The sequence below is a fragment of the Pantherophis guttatus genome, chromosome 14 (assembly GCF_059756535.1).
Source record: "Pantherophis guttatus breed Tessera chromosome 14, ASM5975653v1, whole genome shotgun sequence".
Classification (NCBI taxonomy): domain Eukaryota; kingdom Metazoa; phylum Chordata; class Lepidosauria; order Squamata; family Colubridae; genus Pantherophis; species Pantherophis guttatus.
Window position 1 is genome coordinate 10,823,532 of NC_142076.1, and position 13,216 is coordinate 10,836,747.

The 13,216-nt window shown below is 45.4% G+C and overlaps 1 protein-coding gene across 1 annotated transcript in view; it reads right to left on the bottom strand.

The window, feature by feature from the left end:
- Positions 1–593: 593 nt before the first annotated feature.
- SBK1 (SH3 domain binding kinase 1) overlaps positions 594–13,216 on the bottom strand; it is an 85,063-nt gene continuing 72,440 nt past the window's right edge. Inside the window, exons 2-4 of the mRNA XM_034420445.3 lie at positions 5,431–5,633; positions 4,944–5,146; positions 594–1,487 (exon numbers count right to left, since the gene is read on the bottom strand). Coding sequence (XP_034276336.1) covers positions 699–1,487; positions 4,944–5,146; positions 5,431–5,633 — 1,195 coding nt within the window. The 3' untranslated portion in view covers positions 594–698. The remainder of the gene's footprint in view (positions 1,488–4,943; positions 5,147–5,430; positions 5,634–13,216) is intronic.

Genomic DNA, 13,216 nt, shown 5'->3' on the forward strand with positions numbered 1-13,216 from the left:
GACATCCTTCAAGTACATAGGATGGGAACTCCCATGTTCCCCACACCAGCCGGCACAGCAGGGATGATGGGCATCAAGAGGTCCATACATCGAGAGGTTGGCAAGGCAACGCTCGTGGCTCTGCTTCGACTCTTTGGCAGGGGAGGGGGAGGAGCCCTATTTTCCCAATCAGAAAAGCTACTGCCCTATTCTACCCCTTCCCTACAAGTCCTTCCCTCTCCTCCCCTCCCCAAACTTCCCACCCACCCACCCCCCACCCCCAGCTACCCAACAGCCACTTCTGTTGCTGGATGAAAATGGGTGCTACGAGCTCACCAATTGTTCCAGTTTCCCCCCCCCAACGACCCACCCCACCCCCACCCCAGTCCTTTTTCTGCATTCCCCTCCCCCCTTCCTGATTTACACACACCATGCCTATTTCTACCGTGGCCTTAGCTGCCCAGCCACAAACCGTTTGCATCGTTCAAGTCATTGGATAAATCATCAATTTTCCCCCCCATCTCTCCTTGGTTTTCTATTGTATTGTTTGCTAGTTGTTCGGAGGGACAGAAATCCCAGTCAATCAGAGGATCTTTTTTTTGTGTGTGTGTGTGTGTTTTTTTAAAAAAAGAGTCCTTCTACACACCGCCTATCTCAGGGCAGAAGAAGATACAGTGCTGATATCAGAATGCCGGCTTGGCATATGTGCCGTGTTCTCCTCAGACACAGATCTCAATGGCGGTTGCCAAAACCATTTGGCCTTTGGCCTTCTCTGCCCGGGCGTCAGTTCTGCTTCCTCCGCCGGGGGAAGGGAGGCCAGGCTCCGAAGCCGCCAGCCGAGAGACGCTGCCCTCCGTCAGGATGGTCCTCTTAAGTGGGGTTGGGGTACAGCCACTGGGCGTCTCATGGCGGTGTGGGCCAGCTGAGAGCTTGTCCCCGGTGTGCTTGCGGGAACGATAGGATGGCCGTCGGCGCATCTCGGACATCAGATCGTACTTGATGAAGAGAAAAAGCTCCTTCACTGGGCAGCGTTTTTCTGGGTCGAGGGCCAACAAGCGTTGAAACATCCGCAGCGCGTTGTCCGTGAAGCGGCGCCACTGAGAGGGGACGCCCACCAGGCGCCCCTTTTGCCACCTCACAAACTCCTCAAAGAAAGAGTCCGAAGCAGTGGCCGCTTCCCAGGGGAAGTTGCCGGTCAGCACGCAAAAGATGAGCACCCCGAAAGCCCACACGTCGATGCTCGCGTCCACCGTGAAACCCTCCGCCCGGCCTGCCTGGCACACCTCGGGCGCTGTGTACGGGATGGTGCCGCTGATGCGTTTCACCCGGCACCCCACCTTGCGCGTCATGCCAAAGTCAGCCAGCTTGACGCGCCGGCAGTCACGGTCAAACAGGAGGACGTTTTCCGGCTTGATGTCCCGGTGCACCAAGTTTTTGCTGTGCATGTAGTCCAGCGCCAGACCCAGCTGTTGTACGCAGCGCTTCACCATGTCCTCTGGCAGCCCCACCTGCAAGCAGACAGAGATGTCGAGAGGTGAATTTATATCTGGAAGCGCCCAAACCCAGGAACATCTCACGCTATACTGTAATAGTATAGTTTAATGACAAGAAGGACTACGGGAGACATAATAGCAGTCTTCCAATATCTCAGGGGCTGCCACAAAGACGAGGGAGTCAAGCTAGTCTCCAAAGCACCTGAGGGCAGGACAAGAAGCAATGGGGGAAAACTAATCAAGGAGAGAAGCAACCTAGAACTAAGGAGAAATTTCCTGGCGGTTAGAACAATTAATCAGTGGAACAACTTGCCACCAGAAGTTGTGGATGCTCCAACACTGGAAGTTTTTAAGAAGATGTTGGATAACCATTTGTCTGAAGTGATGTAGGGTTTCCTGCCCAAGCAGGGGGTTGGACTAGAAGACCTCCAAGGTCCCTCTCAACTCTGTTATTCTATTTTAAGGTCCCTTCCAGCTCATTCCTATTCCTATTCCTATTCCTATTCCTATTCCTATTCCTATTCCTATTCCTATTCCTATTCCTATTCCTATTCTATTCTATTCTATTCTATTCCATTCCATTCCATTCCATTCCATTCCATTCCATTCTATTCTATTCTATTCTATTCTATTCTATTCTATTCTATTCCATTCCATTCCATTCCATTCCATTCCATTCTATTGTACTCTACTCTACTCTACTCTACTCTACTCTGTTGTATTCTACTGTATTCTATTCTATTCTGACTGTCATTTCGGGGCTCAAGCACGGTTGTATTGCAAGGACTGCATATATAATTACTGAAATGAGTCATGCATTTATCTTTTGCAGCCATGGGGCAGTGTTTAAAACCCTCAAGCTGGGGGTCACAACTGTGCGATCGAGGCCCCACCCTTTGCATGGTCATCAGCATTGGGTGTGTTTAGAAAAAGTTTTCTGGCGCGCCAGAAAACTAGGTCATGCAAATGAGTGAAGCCCCATCCATGCACACGTGGGATGCAGGTAGTGCACAAAACCATGGCCCCTCCAGTTCATGGAAAAACCACTCTCCAGGGAACCAGTCCCAGGTGCTCGAAAAGTTGAGGGCCGCTGCTCTAAATGTTCAGAATATCACCTGCTATCGCATGCCTGTATATGTTCAGAGTGTTTAATGTCCTGTGATGGGAATAGACATTCTTCGGTACGAAAGGCAGTACAGTAGAATGCAAATGATTTTCATTGTAATGGAGCATCCTAACCCAGTCTTACCAATGGAAGAGGATATTTATAGCTCAGGGTCCTTGGTGCTCTCTGAGCTTGGTTGTTTCCTTGAAGGCCTTTCATTACCAAACTATTATTTCATTATTGGATTGTTTTTCTGAGTTGGTATTTCCTAAAGGTTCCCCTCGCACATATGTGCTAGTCGTTCCCGACTCTAGGGGGCGGTGCTCATCTCCGTTTCAAAGCCGAAGAGCCAGCGCTGTCCGAAGACGTCTCTGTGGTCATGTGGCCGGCATGACTCAACGCCAAAGGTGCACGGAATGCTGTTACCTTCCCACCAAAAGGTGGTCCCTATTTTTCTACTTGCATTTTTTTTTACGTGCTTTCGAACTGCTAGGTTGGCAGAAGCTGGGACAAGTGACGGGAGCTCACCCCATTACGCGGCGCTAGGGATTCGAACCACTGAATTGCTGACCTTTTGATCGACAAGCTCAGCCTCTTAGCCACTGAGCCACCACGTCCCATATTGGTATTTCCTAGTTCCTCCCAATAATCAAGCTCTAAACAATCAAGAGTTACCTAGTTTGGCAATGAAAAGTCTGCTCACCAAGCTCAGAGAATTATCAAAGACCCCATTATCCAGTCTCCAAGCTGACTTCCTTCTATGGCTTGCAAAAATCCCCAAACACATATAACATCAAACCACTGAATGGTGGTGGATGTCCCATGACACTGGTCCTCAGCCCCAGGGCAATAGGCAGGCATGGTTTTGGAAAATAGTGATCATCTAGACCATCTGACCATTTTCTGGGCATGGATCACTTGTTGCTTAAGAACTTTGCACAATGGTGCTGCAGGGCTTTGCCTCAAAGCTCTCAGGGGATCTTTGCCATGGGGGTGGGGAGGAAAGACAAAAAGCAAATGGAGTCGAAATATACGTGATGATGATGAAGGCCTTGGTGATTCCATGGCCCAAATCTCACCACATCTTCCGATCAGTGGCGGGTTTCAAAATTTTTTACTACTGATTCTATGGGTGTGGCTTGGTGGGTGTGGCATGGCTTTGTGGGCGTAGCTTGTTTTTGTTTGTTTTACGTTTTATTAAATTTATATACCGCCCTACTCCCGAAGGACTCAGGGCGGTGAATAGGCACAGAATAAAATACATAAATACAAAAGTTAGAAACATAATTAAAACCAAATTATGGGCGTGACAGAGGTGTGACAAATTGTAGGCGTGACAGAGGAAGAATACTGTAAAATCTCCATTCCTACCCCACTCCAGGGGAAGATTACTTGAAAATCCCCATTTCCTCCTGATCAGCTAGGAATTGGGAGACAGAGAATAGATGGGGGGCAGAGCCAGTCAGAATTTTTACTACCGGTTCTCCGAACTACTCAAAATTTCCGCTACCGGTTCTCCAGAACTGGTCAGAACCTGCTGAAACCCACCTCTGCTTCCGATCTTGCACTACTTTCTATTCAAGTCATAAGGGCAATGGCTGTGTGAGGGATACATTAATCTTCCATTGCCCACCCTTGAAATCTTCCCCTGGGAAGATCAAAAGGAACATCTGTGTAGGGTATAAGAGGAAGCTGGAGGCCAGATGAGAAGATCACATTTGGTTCCCAGTCCAGATTGTTAGCATCATAATTGGATCAAGCTTCCATGAAACAGCTTCAGGAAACTGAGAGCCACGGTGGCGCAGTGGTTAGAGGGCAGTACTGCAGGCTATTTCTGCTGACTGAAGGCTGACTGCAATTTGCCAATTCGAATTTCACCAGGCTTAAGGTTGACTCAGCCTTCCATCCTTCCAAGGTCGGTAAAACGAGGACCCAGATTGTTGGAGGGCAATAGGCTGACTCTGTAAACTGCTTAGAGAGGGCTGGAAAGCACTGTGAAGCGGTATATAAGTCTAAGTGCTATTGCTGATTAGCTGTGGTGGCGTGGTGGTTAGAATGCAGTATTGCAGGTTAATTGTGCCGACTCCAGCAGTTCGATCTTGACCGGCTGAAGATTGACTCAGCCTTCCCTCCTTCTGAAGCTGGTAAAACAAGGACCCAGATTGTTGGGGAGGGGGGATTGGGCAAGAGGCTGACTCTGTAAACCTCTTAGAGAGGGCTGGAAAGCACCGTGAAGCGGTATATAAGTCTTAAGTGCTACTGCTATTGCCATAACACCCCATTTATCCATCTTGGTATTGTCTATTGGAAGACATCTTGCCTCACCTTCCGTTCAGGTCAAGAAGGGACAACCGAAGTCCACCTACCTGGGGAGGAATGATGTCAAAAAGGTCTCCTCCGGGTGCGTATTCCTGAGCAAAGACATAGCAGTCCTCCGTCTCGAAGACCACATCAAACACTTTGATGATGAAAGGGCTGGAAGAGAGAGTATTGGTGATGCTGAACTCCCTCAGGAAATTCTTCAGTTTGGTCTTGTTCTTGTTGACAAATTTCAGAGCCATCTTGGTGCCTGCGGATGGAGAAGACAGGGCAAGGGAGAGGATGGTGAGCAACTCCCTGTGTGATGAGGACCAAGGAAATAAAATCATTCTGGAAATCACTGTCCAGGTAAGATGAAACTCCCCAAAAAATATGATCTTTAAACAGGACTTTGTACAGTTGGCCATCCCACAAGGAATGTGAGGAAGCCACCGCAGTGAGCCACCATGTCCCTTTTTCTCTCTTTTTTTGCCATTTTTAATCAATTGGAAGCGTGAATTGTGCCCAGGGAGAGTTCCCCTCCCCGGAACTCACCTGTGCTCTTATGGGAGACCAGGTCTACCTTCCCGTAGGTTCCCTTCCCCAGCTCACGGATGAGGTCGTAGTGCTTGTTGATGTCCGTGCCAGAAAGCGTGCGGATGGCCAGCGACTGCATGTCCTCCGTTATCAAGGGGACTCCACAACAGGCCAGCTTGCGTGACGGCTCTTGCTCGATGGAGGCAGCGCTCATGGTCATGCTGAAAAGGGAACGAGAGGGAGGTTTCGGTCATCCGTCATCGGAATCGGTTAGTTGCGGTCATTAACCAGCGCCAGGGAATTGGCGTTCCAATCTCCCAAACTAAATTGACAGTAGAGGAATCATTAGGAAAGATACATACAGAGAGAGAATGCTGGCTCAAAGACAGTATGCATTTTTTTTAAAAAAATGCTAAGGTGCTCACACAGGCTTCATAGGTGAGACCAGAGAGAAGAGAGATTAAAAATCCGGTTAGAATAAACGCTAAAACAGCAACACAAAAATATATATACGCATAGATCAGTGGTGGAATTCAATTTTTTTTTACTACCGGTTCGGTGGGCATGGCTTGACGGGTGTGGTGTGGTTCAGTGGGTGTGGCTTGGTGGGCATGGCAGGGGAAGGATACTGCAAAATCTCCATTCCCACCCCACTCTGGAGCCAGCCAGAGGTGGTATTTGCTGGTTCTCCGAAATACTCAAAATTTCCGCTACCGGTTCTCCAGAACCTTTCAGAACCTGCTGGATTTCACCCCTGGCATAGATGGATGGATACTAGATAGATAGATAGATAGATAGATAGATAGATAGATAGATAGATAGATAGATAGATAGATAGATATAAGATAGGTAGGTAGGTAGATAAATAGATAGATAGATAGATACAAGAGAGATCCATAGATAGATAGATAGATAGATAGATAGATAGATAGATAGATAGATAGATAGATAGATAGGAGAGCCATAGATAGATAGATAGATAGATAGATAGATAGATAGATAGATGGATAGATAGATAGATACAAGAGAGATCCATAGATAGATAGATAGATAGATAGATAGATAGATAGATGGATGGATGGATGGATGGATGGATGGATAGATAGATAGATACAAGAGAGATCCATAGATAGATAGATAGATAGATAGATAGATAGATAGATAGATAGATACAAGAGAGATCCATAGATAGATAGATAGATAGATAGATAGATAGATAGATAGGAGAGCCATAGATAGATAGATAGATAGATAGATAGATAGATAGATAGATAGATAGATAGATGGATGGATGGATGGATGGATGGATGGATGGATGGATGGATGGATGGATGGATAGATAGATAGATACAAGAGAGATCCATAGATAGATAGATAGATAGATAGATAGATAGATAGATAGGAGAGCCATAGATAGATAGATAGATAGATAGATAGATAGATAGATAGATAGATGGATGGATGGATGGATGGATGGATGGATGGATGGATGGATAGATAGATAGATACAAGAGAGATCCATAGATAGATAGATAGATAGATAGATAGATAGATAGGAGAGCCATAGATAGATAGATAGATAGATAGATAGATAGATAGATAGATAGATGGATGGATGGATGGATGGATGGATGGATGGATGGATGGATGGATGGATGGATGGATAGATAGATAGATAGATACAAGAGAGATCCATAGATAGATAGATAGATAGATAGATAGATAGATAGATAGGAGAGCCATAGATAGATAGATAGATAGATAGATAGATAGATAGATAGATAGATAGATGGATGGATGGATGGATGGATGGATAGATAGATAGATACAAGAGAGATCCATAGATAGAAAGATACGAGAGCCATAGATAGATGGATGGATGGATGGATGGATGGATGGATAGATAGGTAGGTAGATAGATAGATAGATAGATAGATAGATAGATAGATAGATAGATAGATAGATAGATAACTTCTGTTTCTCTATCACTGGTGTGTGTGTGTGTGTGTGTGTAAGAAAGAGAATGCTTATCAGAAGCACATTTCTGTAGAAATACACAGCAATTGATTGTTGTGTTTTATTTTATTTGCAAAGGGAAGTCAGTAAGCAAAGCTGTAAGGGTTGGAAACGTATTAAGTAAAAACTCATTAAGTGAAAAAGTAGCCGTTGGAAACTTATCAAGGAGAGTTGCAACCTAGAATTAAGGAGGGATTCCCTTTCAGTGAGAACTATTAACGGCTTATCTCCGAAAGCTGTGCATGCCCCATCACATGGTTTTTAAGAAGAGACTGGACAGCCATTTGTCCAAAAAAGTGCAGGGGGTTGGACTAGATGACCTCCAAGGTCCCTTCCCACTCTGTTATACTCTTACTGTTGCTTCTACTATTAAGAGGGATCGAGGAAGTGATAGTAAAACCCTACCTTATTAAAATAATGCCCTGTGTTTTCTGCCCAAAGGAAGGAAATCCCCTATATTTTCACCCAAACTTAACGTATCTGTATTTTTATACACGAAGAGGCTACTGGCTTGAAAGACCAGCCCTTGGAAACTAGCAATTCATGGTTGCATAGAATCCCAACAAGGATAATTGAAGGTGATCCCTGCTCCCCTATTTCACCTCAACTGGAAATCAACAGAACGGAAAGCAGATCCCAGACACACCCCTGATTTCATAGGAATCCAGCAAGATATTGGCTGAGTTCACACAAAATCCTAAATCCAGGTTGTCAAAGCACAGTCCCTATATTTATATATCACAAACAAATAAAGCATAGGATGGTTTTATTCACTCAGGATGCTAAGACAATAGATGGGTTTCCTTGATATGATGATGATGATGACGATCATCATCATCATTGTCCCCACAATCCCTTGTGGGGTGGAGTCTGGGCAACTGAATGGAGCTGAGTGTTTACTGGCCGGATGCCCTTCCTGTCGCCAATGTGGAGCTTTGTTCAGCAGATATATTCTCATCGTGCCCAGAGAGGGAAATATCTGCCTCTACCTAGGATCGAACTCACAGCCTCCTGATTGCGAGGCGAGAGCTCCACCTCTAAGCCACCGCACCACTCTCCATGTTGATGATGATATTGATATCCTTTCAGTTGCGTCCATCTCTTGGCCATTCTATGGGACAGGTCTCTCCACGTATTCTGATTTTTCACTACTTCATTGAGTTGTTCTATGCTCCGGCTGTTGTCAGCTTTGATGGTGTCCACCCATCATGTTCTTTGGCAGCCTGGTCAGAGGTGGTATTCAGCCGGTTCACACCGGTTCGGGTGAACCGGTAGTGGTGATTGTGGGTGGGCTCGCCCCAGCTCCAAGTTGTGCTATTTAGGCATGTTTTCGAGGCCAAGTGCACAGAAGGCACGCGAGCAAGCAAAGCACATGTGTGGAAGATGGGGCGCACGCACAGACAGTGCATGCGGGGCAAACCAGTAGTAAAGGTAAGTGAAACCCACCCCTGAACCTGGTTCCCTTTTACTGCTAACTCTTCCCAACACAATTGCTTTCTTCAGTAAATTCCCCCACATGAGATGGCCAAAAATAAGTGGGACGCAGTTTTGTGATTTTGCCTTCTACTAACATGCCTGGGACATGCCTCCCTTGACACACACTAAGCCATAAAGCCCTCCTCCATTTTAGCTAGTCTAGAGTCTTCTGTCAACCTAGCCTTCAAGTCCCATGGGAAATAAAATTTCCCTTTCCAAAGCACCCGAAGGCCAGACAAGGAATAATGGATGGAAACTGATCACGGAGAAATTCGACGTAGAAATAAGGAGAGATTTTCTGACATTGGTTGAGAACAATCAACCAATGGAAGAGAAGTTGCCTTCGGAGGTTGTGGGAGCTTCATCCCTGGAGGCTTTCAAGAAGAGATTGGACTGCCATCTGTCAGAAATGGTGTAGGGTCTCCCGCTTGGGCGGGAGGTTGGACTAAATGACCTGCAAGTTCTCTTCCAACTCTGTTAATCTGTTAAAATCCCAAGGGCTGCCTGAACACTTCCCTTTATAGGATCAGGTGGAGAAGCCACATCCATCTCTTTGCTCTAAATATGTCAGCCTCTGCTTCCGTAGCTCCTGCATGAAACCATTCTGAGGTCACTTGGACTACCACTTGATCTGTCCTGGTTTAGCCCTGACTGCTAGTCCCCATATTTCCCTTTCCAATGACAGGAGAATACTTACTCCGAGTGAGAGTAAGCCTAACTTAGCAAGTCGTGGATTTTTATCAGATTTATTATGCTTCTCCCTGTGTAAGAGGAACAGCAGTAACACACTGCTCAGGATGATTCTTTTAGACTACTTGAGTCCCACCTTTGCACTTAGCCAAAACTTATTTTAAGCATGACGAAGTAGAGTAGAATAGAGTAGAGTAGGGTAGGGTAGGGTAGGGTAGCGAATACAGTAGGGAATAGAGTAGAGTAGAGTAGAGTAGAGTAGAGTAGAGTAGGGAATAGAATAGAATAGAATAGAATAGAATAGAATAGAATAGAATAGAATAGAATAGAATAGAATAGAATAGAATAGAATAGAATAGAATAGAATAGAGAGTATAAACGTAAAGTTAAAGGTTCCCCTCGCACATATGTGCTAGACGTTCCCGGCTCTAGGGGGCAGTACTCATCTCCGTTTCAAAGCCGAAGAGCCACTGCTCTCCGAAGACGTCTCCGTGGTCATGTGGCCGGCATGACTCAATGCCAAAGGCGCATGGAACGCTGTTCCATTCCCACAAAAGGTGGTCCCTATTTTTCTACTTGCATTTTTTTATGTGCTTTCGAACTGCTACGTTGGCAAAAGCTGGGACAAGTAACGGGAGCTCACTCCATTACGCAGCATTAGGGATTCGAACTGCTGAACTGCCGACTTTCTGATTGATAAGCTCAGCGTCTTGGCCACTGAGCCACCACGTCCCCAATATAGAGTATAGAATAGAATATAGAGTAGAGTAGAGTAGAGTAGAGTAGAGTAGAGTAGAGTAGAGTAGAGTAGAATAGAATAGAATAGAATAGAATAGAATAGAATAGAATAGAATAGAATAGAATAGAATAGAAGATTAAAAAACAGAGATTAGGAGAAACATTGCAATCTGATTCAGATATTCATCTTTCCAGATTCTTTCATTCTTCTTTCGCCCTCTTCCCTGTTTCCTTGTTGGTGTCTTTTTCTGCGACAGAAAAATATCCCGCAAAACAATCAGCAGCCTTGTCCATGTTACAGGCTGCATTTAAGAGAGCTCTGTTCCAGTCTAACAGGTTTTTATAAAGGGATTTTTTTGAAGTCCATAAAAAGGACAGTAAAATGCAGCTCCTTACCAGTTATATTTGCAGTGTCTTATAAGGTAAAGAAGGGATGCAGTGGCTCAGTGGCTAAGATGCTGAGCTTGTCGATCAAAAGGTCGGCAGTTCAGCGGTTTGAATCCCTAGTGCCGCGTAACGGGATGAGCTCCCGTTACTTGTCCCAGCTTCTGCCAACCTAGCAGTTCGAAAGCAGGTAAAAAATGCAAATAGAAAAATAGGGACCACCTTTGGTGGGAAGGGAACAGCGTTCCGTGCGCCTTTGGCGTTGAATCATGCCGGCCACATGACCACGGAGACGTCTTCGGACAGCGCTGGCTCTTCGGCTTTGAAACAGAGATGAGCACCGCTCCCTAGAGTCAGGAACGACTAGCACATATGTGCGAGGGGAACCTTTACCTTTATCTATAAGGTAAAGAGCCCTTCTACATATCTTCCTTTCATTTAGATCATGCTTAAGAGAAATTGTTGAAGGACCTATTATCAACATGCCTTTTTTCTAATGCAGCAGGTTTAAAAAATTAAAAAAAATTGCCTGAGATAAGCTTTCTTTTCCAAAGTTATCTAACCCAATTGGTATTTATAGTGGGTTTTTGTTTTCTTTGCAGAGTCTTGATTCATTCAGGGAGTTTTGAAGCTAACCTCTATTACGAATGCACAAATATATTTCCACGGGAGTTTTTATAGCTTTAACTGGAACAGTGTACAGTATTCTAAAATCAGGCTTTTTTTCAGGATTGCTCTTATTCCATTAGTGAAGAGATTAAAATTCAAGTTACTCCCTGCATAGCCAGATTTGTCTGTTTCAATAACTTCCACATTCAGATCCATTTTTTAAAAAATCCAGCTCTTTCCACCCTTATTAAAATTCCCACCGATCCCTCCCTCCTTAATTTATATTCAGCATTCTGCTGGAATTATCATCTTGAAGATAATTTTGCCCATTATTTTTCCCCCAGATTTTCAATCTTCTGAGACTGGGAAAACCAGAAACACCAGGTTGGGGTTGAAAAAAATAATTTGTTCAGTTCCTATCTGCCATCGAAGTTGGCAAGATGCTGTAGCTGGGGATTATGGGACTGAAGAGCAACACAGCTGCAGAACACCAGATGTTAGAAGGCAGCCTCTTACTGTTATCAAGGCTACGTACATATAATGTATGCAGATGTATGTATCAAGATAATCATGTTTATTAAGGGGAGAAGCAGCCTAGAACTAAGGAGCAAATTCCTAACGGTTAGAGCAATTACTCAGTGGAACGACTTGCCTCCAGAAGTTGTGGGTGATCCATCACTGGAGGTTTTCAAGAAGAGACTGGACACCCATTTGTCTGAAATGGTTTAGGATCTCCTGCTTGAGCAGGGGGTTGGATTTAGAAGACCTCCGAGCAGGGGTGAGCTTCAAAATTTTTAGCAAGGGGTTCTCTGCCCAGTTGCTGGGTGGGCATGGCCATGGTGGGCTTTTTGCCCTCCCCAGGCTTCGGAGGCTTTTTTTGAGCCTCTGGGAAGGCAAAAACAACCTCCCCAAGCTCCAGAGGCCCTCTGGAGGCCGGAAACGAGCCCGTTTCCAGCCTTCCCAAATTTCTGGTAGGCCCGTTTTTCACCCTCCCTGAGCCTCTGCGCGAGCCCTGCACCTACCTGCATCCAAAACAGGCCGTGTGGGGACTCCTGAGAGGGGCGGGGCATGGGGCCATCCAGGAGTGGGATTTGGGGGTTCTCCGTGCACAGAATCTTAGCTAGAGGTTCTCCCAAATCCTTGCGAACCCCCAGCAGCCCACCCTTGCCTCTGAGGTTCCTTCCAACTCTGTTATTCTGTTACAATGGCAAGAATCACGTCTTTTTTTTCAATTTATCCCATTCAGATTCTGTTGCCTTCTGGTTTTTCATCTGTTATTGGATTGTGTAAATCCCAGAGGCCAGAACGTTGCACAACCAATCTTGTACGAATTAATGGTGGTCCTTTTCCTCTGGGTTTTAGTGCCCTCGTACATCAGGGAAACTCAAAGCATTGTGTAGTTTACAACCAGCCATGCGTCAGATTGCAACAAGCAAAGTTTCATTTACCCTGATTAAGTATCCCACCAGAGGACCAGACCATTGTTACTCCCTTACATCAAACTTCCCCAGGGGTCTTTTCATCCATGTAAACAGGATGACAAACCCAAGTGAACGTCTTAAGTTTTTACATTCACACAAGACAGATGGCCAGACAGAAAATGAAGTCCATCATCCACCGCATGCAGAAGGAACCGTCAACAATGATCCGGGGCCCTTATGGTTGTAAACTAGTGTTGGAAGAAATATCCACTTGGGTTCAGTTCCAAGTGGGGAGAAAGACACTGGAAACATGGAGGCTGATTGGAAAGATGGTTTAATGGTGGACAGGACCACATGGATTTGAGATCCTGGGTAGCTGAACACATGGAGTGGAGAGAGAGAGGCATTTATACCCTCTCTTGGGCTTTGAACTTGAGCTTCCTGTTCCTGTGCAAGAAATGTATTCTATT